Source organism: Pimephales promelas, chromosome 13 (assembly GCF_988280905.1).
Source record: "Pimephales promelas chromosome 13, fPimPro1.hap1.1, whole genome shotgun sequence".
In the NCBI taxonomy this organism is placed as follows: domain Eukaryota; kingdom Metazoa; phylum Chordata; class Actinopteri; order Cypriniformes; family Leuciscidae; genus Pimephales; species Pimephales promelas.
Window position 1 is genome coordinate 12,080,708 of NC_142781.1, and position 6,609 is coordinate 12,087,316.

Consider the following 6,609-nt stretch of genomic DNA (forward strand, 5'->3'; position numbering starts at 1 on the left):
TGATGTCCGAGTTTCAGCTTTTGCTTTCTGCAGTCGCCATTCATTGTTTACATGCACAGCTTTTGTTTCAATCTAACTGAATTCATTCTGATTGGTGAATTTGAATGTAGCGTTTATTTGAACGCTAAACAAGTGATTGGTTGATGTGTGTTTTAACATTGCTAAGAAAATTCCCACTCCTCTGTGAGAGATACAAGACCGGTGCGTCTCACAGGTGTCACTCATCGGTAGTCACGCCACCGGCAACGTGCCGTTCTCCCACGGCCCTCAGTCATCCCGCTCGCCACAGTAAAAATGATGAATGGCGACTGTAGAACGCAAAAGCTGAATTCCGGAAATTTTGGGTGATTTAGAAATCCCAAATCACTCATCTCAGAGAATCACTATTAGCCTAGACTTGTTGTTTGACTACTGCGCTCTGTTACCGGTAGGCGTGGCCTTCCAAGGAATTCCAAAGTATCCCTTTAATATTACTCAGTACTTAAATGCATTGCTGATGATGATGTATGTGGAATCACCAAAACCTTTTTGAGACTATAAAATAAAGGACACAATTTATTTAACAATAACCTAATTGTCATGAGAACGATCAGATGCACATGATTCACAACGGCAGATCAGAAGCTGTTCTCCACAACCTGTTGGTGGCGCCTTTGCCACCGCAGTAAATGCAGATTATCAGGGGAAAACAAGGGAAACACCATAGGAACAACACCACTACGATGATATTTCAAACTTAAATTGTTAAAAAAAAAAAGTAAAATACAAACTTAATTTTTTGAAGTGAATCAGGTCAAACTGTTCATATATCAATCACATAACATCTTGCATCTCAGAACATTTCCTTACTGATTAAATAATTATTTACTTGAGCTTTGCATTTAAAAATGAGAATACAAGAATACTTATTTTTTTTATACAATTTCAGTAACATGTAACAATGTCACACTCAAGCTACAGTTCTCATAGGGTACAGTTTATCAGACACATAACATAAGTACTGCAGGACACAGCCTGGAATTAAAAAAAAAGGAGAACAATTATCTACATGAAGAATTTATAGAAAGGAATTGTCAATGTATAACATCAGGCAACAACATTAATAGTTGAAGATGGTCTTTCCCTGAGTGGTGGTCAGGTGAAAAAAAAGAAAAAAAAGAAAAGAAAAAAAACTGGCTCTGTAGCTCCAGGTCCGGACTGAATCAGAAGGTGGAGTTTAAGAACTCCAGCAGTTCAGCTCTGTTTTTGTCCCTCTGTTTTAAAGAAAAGAAACAGCTGGATGATAGATCTGTGCACCACCGTTAACTTGGCTATAGTCCATCTGGTTTATATTTTAATCAGAAATGAGAACAAAAGCAGAAAATAATGTGTATTTCACTCATTATTAATTAAGAGGCTATATTATGCCATTTTACAAGGTCTTGATTTGCTTTTTTAGGGTCTACAAGAATACAGTCAAATCAAAAATGATTCAGACACCAATATATATTTTTTTAGGGCTGTCAAATGATTAATCGCAATTAATCGCATCCAAAATAAAAGTTTGTGTTTACATAATTTATGTGGGTGCACTGTGTATAATAATTTTGTGTATATGTATATATATATATATATAAATACACTCAGATGTATGTATATTTAATAAAAAAAATATTATTTATATATAAAATATTTCTATTTATATATAATATAAATGATATATAAATCTATATACAGTATATACATGAAAATATTTCTTAAATATATACAAGCATGTGTGCGTATTTATATATATATATATATATATATATATAAAAAATAATTATACACAGTGCACCCACATATATTATGTAAACACAAACTTTTATTTTGGATGCGATTAATCGTGATTAATTGTTTGACAGCCCTATTTTTTATATTAAACTGTGCTATTTCAATAAGTAGTTAGACAGGCGTAAACAAAATAGTTGACGTGCCACACTTTTTTTTTTTTTTTTTTTTTACATAAACCTTGAGATTGGGCTGTTTAAGTAAATGTATATAGAAAAGTGTATTTCTGGTTACCATGCACAGTAAACTGACATATTATACCCACAAACTCTTCATACAGTGGACTACCAGTAAAATTTATAAACAATTGAGACCAAAAATTATTTAGACTCTTTGACCTCACCATGTTTTTTTTTAAATTGCTAATGCGACCTGTTCACACACCACAGATTGAACTAAATGAAGCATTGCTTGGTAATTGGTTGACCTAAATTGGTATTATCTAATTGTGTACTTAAATGTAATAGCTCACAGCCAATAGCTAGTCAACCAAATTTATGTGAGACAGTCTAATAGAAGGATGGCCATCAACTGATTTGATAACTATGACCTTTTGTTATATTTTATTACCATTTTCTAAACTACAGCGAATAAACTTAGCCTGGGAAAACCCAGACAACTTCCAGCAAATTTAGATTTGCTCTGAAGTTAGTCTGGCAAAGAGCTAATTTAAGCCCATTTCCAATCCTTTGAAATCGAGGCACCGGGGCGGGCTTTACGCGATGACGACAGCGCTGGGATTTTGTAGCCTACAAGGATGGATGCCACCGTCGAACATCACTCGTTCGAATCAGCTATCGCGTCTGTTTTAAGCGATTTGAACATTTCCTTTTTGTTAAAAACCGAGCAAAGAACAACACTCTGAGACGCTTCTCCGCATATGCCATCTCCTTCATCGCTCTGATTGGTTTTAGGTCTACCCGCGACATCCGTTGGTGACGCCCCTCTGAAAATGATTTGTCTATGACGCTTTGCCAGAACATAACTCTGAGAATGGTCTGGTTTTAACCAGGCTAGAATAAACTGTGATAATGTGAGAAATGATGAAGGTGTCTGAATAAATTTTGGTTTGACTGTTGTTTTTCATGCTTGTAAACAGTTTAGTTCCGTCTCTATGAAGCCCCTCCTTCCGAAAAGCGCAGTGTGCTCTGATTGGTCGGCTGGACAGTGTGTTGTGATTGGTCAACCGTTTTGAGCGTGTTTGGGAAATGTCACACCCCTGACCATAACCCGTGTGTTTTAACACACAACTAACTACTCAACCAGGCCTCTTCACATTTTTACGTATGCCTTGGGCGGGAATTATTTAAATGAGGAATATTGTGATGTGTCTGTCACCGGAAGAAAACTACAATGGAGGACTTTCAGGGAATTCAGAAAAAGAGGTAACATTGGTGTGGTTTGTAACTTTGCAGACCTTTTTCATGCTCAAACAGCAACATTATACTATAGAAAGTTAAAAATATAAAAAAAGCATAATAGGCCCTCTTAAAAATCAAATGTTTAATCATGCTTTGCTTTCATGGTGTGTAATATGCACACAAAAACTCACCTGCTTGTCTTTCTTTGATTTTTTCACTTTCATTTTAATCTTTTTCCCTGATATCATACTGTACTTGCCACTTTTCTTCTTTTCCTTAAGATACTGGGGATGACAGAAATTCTGTTTTTTCACTTTTTACAAACATTAAAAAAAAAAACACACCACATCTCTAAAATATGATGCCCAATATGAGGTTGAGTCGAGCACCTTTGAAATCTGAACAGGTCCAGAGCTGTCGTCCTGCTCTTTGTGTCCCTTTTCCTTCTTTCGCTTGCGTATCTTCTCTTTTCTTCCTTTCTAAAATAATAAATAAAATAAAATAACGTATTTTGGAACTTGACAGTCCCTGGTCACTAATTGACATTGTATGTCTAGACAAGTTGCATAAAAATTACATTAAAATGCTTCCTTTTGTGTTCCAAAGAAAGAAAAAAAAACAGTATACAGGTTTGTAACAACGAGGATGAATAAATGATACATAATTACATAATTTTTACTGTTGTGAGAACTGTTCTTTAATACTTGCTCTTGACCAAAGTACACAAACATACAGATTCAACCATACCTTTTTGCCATGTCTCTCTTTCACTTTCTTTGAAGATTTCCTTTGCTTTTTGCAAGAATCTAGCAGGAGAAGCACAAAACAAATTGACATTTCTTGACGTGACATCATGCAGTCCAAGACAATTTTCCCAGCAATGGGGCAATAAAGTATAAAGTAAAGTATCTCATCTGCTACATCATAAATCTTTATTTTATCAATTTAAATGATTTCCTCTTTCCTGTTAATGAAGTGTGTGCAGTTTTACATCTACAAAATTTCTCTTTAAGGACTATACACTTGGGAGTGAAGCAAGACTTATATTAATTGCTGTTTTTAATGAGTAAATGGTTTAATATAGCATTTTGAATTTAACTTACCTGAGTTACTGGAGCTGGAGTTACTATGTGATGATGAACTGCTGGAAGAAGAGCGTGAAGAGGAGGATGATGACGAGGAGGAGGAAGATGAAGAACTGGAAGATGATGAGGACGACCTGCTACGGCTCCTTGCCCGTTTCCGGTTTTCTCTTCCTGTTAATACATTTAAAACACTGTAAGCAAAATGATTCCTGCATTTTCATCTAGTCAGGGTTAGTGATCCTGTTCTCCACATTTCCTTTCCTTTCAGCTGTCTTGAAACTCACCTCTGCTGTGAGAACTACTTGACTCACTTCTCTCCCTTCGGTCCACTTTGGCAGACTGAAAAAAACCAAATAAAACATGATAACAAAACTGAACATTTAGATCCTTTAAAATGTTCAAAATATGGACGGTGAATCGCAGGCGTGACTAGAATGTACACAAGTTCTTCTCGCACAAGAAACTAATCATTCTACAACCATTTACTTCGCAAACCATTCACACTTAATCTATATAGATAGAAACAAAAGCTTGTGAACCTAAACGAGAGAATTAGCTACAGCTTTATCTTAAGTTTAACGAGACTGTTGTCTTTAATGCATGCGGTTCAACACTTTACCATGTTTATGTTAAACTGTCCTCAAAATGCGGTCCTTCCGCCCACAACAAAAAAAAATCAGGAAAATCAGAGGAATAGCACAATATGAATATAATCCGTGCTTAAAATAGACTGCGGAGGATTTAAATGCCTCTTTTTCATGTCTGTGATCAGTGCGTGAGTGTCAATAAGATAAACACCACTGCGCGGCCATCTTATTTTACGTCATACAAACTAAATTATCCGGGTACTGCTTTGCAGCGCAGGCGCGCGACCCACACGATCATGTATTTACAATTAATTTGCTAATAAAGTTTCTCTACAACCTTATTCATTCATAAACGTTTTGTCCAGTCCGTTGTTGAAGCGGCACGAAGACGAGGCTATCAGGTAATAACTGTTACTTTTCTAAACGCTGACAAAAATCAACATACAGACGCCTCATTGGCCAGTGGATTGGACGTCAACGGCGCCGCCATATTGGTCCGGGCAACTTGCCATAACTCTCATTCGTGTACTGAAGTGAAGATCCCTGGCTATTTTGACACGTCGGTGTCAATTTTTTATATGTCAATGGTTAGTCATTATTGATCATTAAATGACAATTTATCAAATAATAATATGTAGCCTATGGCTCTAGCAGAGTTCCAATATTGTTGGAGAATATATTAAAACGAGTTGTAGCATATAGCTGATTTTAGTTTACAAAACTTTTTTATGAGGCAAAACACATCCTGACATTTAAATTCGGCTTTCTGGGCCGTCACGCACATCAGGATAAAATGTGCCGCTTTTTAACATAATGGAGGACACATATGGTGTGGTATTGGTAGGTTCTGCCCATGGGTAGGCTATACTGCCAGACAAGATATGCTACCAATGTTCACATCTCTTTCATTGGAACGCTAAGATGTTAATAAACAGTTTCTTTTGCATATCGTGCTTTATTCTTAAGAAAGCATAAAAGTCAAGAAAGCGTGACAGCAGAAACTTTCGCTTATCTGTTTGTAACCCAATTTGCTAATATCTTAATTAACTGGACCGTTTATAGATTAAGTAATTCATATTCCATTTTTTTTAATATAATAAAATAGATAAAAATGGATAAATAGGCTTCAGGAGGGTATACCTATTTCTTCTGCCATACATACCTTTTTCGACAGGGGCCGCCATCGAGTAAATGAAACTAAATTGTTGCCACCCCCATGTACTGTCTCTAAAAAGAACATTATTGCAGTTTGTTAGTTTTTCAATATATATTGTTAGGCTATACTTCATATATCATGCATAAAGGGTTGTTACAATAATAAACAACAGTAATTGTTGCAAAAAAAAGTTGAAGGATCTCTCTTTCGGTTGTTGACTAATAGAGTGCTGTAACATACTTTTTTTGTATGTTGAAGTTTTCCTCACCCTGGTTAGTCTCAGATGTCACACCCAAGGACACAGAGAAACTGGTAGCCAGGCAACAGACAACTGACCAATCCTGAATGGCGACGACACTATTCTACCAGCACGGTTAGTAATCGTTCCGTGCCGAAACAAAGCTCAAGTAGGTAAGTGGCTAAAGATGCCGTAACGCCAAACCCTCTGATCGAAGAAGCAAGCCGTCGTGTTTCAACTGTGACAATGAGTGCTTATCAGGATCAACTAAACTCTGGATTTTCATATGTAAAATTTGCAGCATAGACTCTTTCAGATATATTCAAGAGTTTTCAACACTGTTCTGTTATTGTAAAGACAGCGACGTTACATT

The 6,609-nt window shown here is 36.1% G+C and overlaps 1 protein-coding gene across 1 annotated transcript; it reads right to left on the reverse strand.

Annotated features, from left to right (window-relative positions):
• Positions 1-542: 542 nt before the first annotated feature.
• On the reverse strand, positions 543-5,089 carry LOC120493644 (uncharacterized). The gene is made up of 7 exons (XM_039692361.2): positions 4,875-5,089; positions 4,540-4,594; positions 4,274-4,426; positions 3,918-3,976; positions 3,560-3,649; positions 3,362-3,454; positions 543-1,253 (listed from the first exon to the last, which is right to left on the reverse strand). Exons 1-7 carry the CDS (start codon positions 4,875-4,877, stop codon positions 1,203-1,205), a joined length of 504 nt encoding a protein of 167 aa, XP_039548295.1. The 5' UTR covers positions 4,878-5,089; the 3' UTR covers positions 543-1,202.
• Between the last annotated feature and the right edge of the window lie 1,520 nt (positions 5,090-6,609).

Excerpts from the sequence above, each read along its gene's own strand:
- LOC120493644 (XM_039692361.2), bottom strand. Across the intron at positions 4,427-4,539 it reads AAGTAGTTCTCACAGCAGAG|GAAGAGAAAACCGGAAACGG; the intron begins GTGAGTTTCAAG and ends ATGTATTAACAG. Across the intron at positions 1,254-3,361 it reads AATCAAAGAAAGACAAGCAG|AGGGACAAAAACAGAGCTGA; the intron begins GTGAGTTTTTGT and ends TCTTTAAAACAG.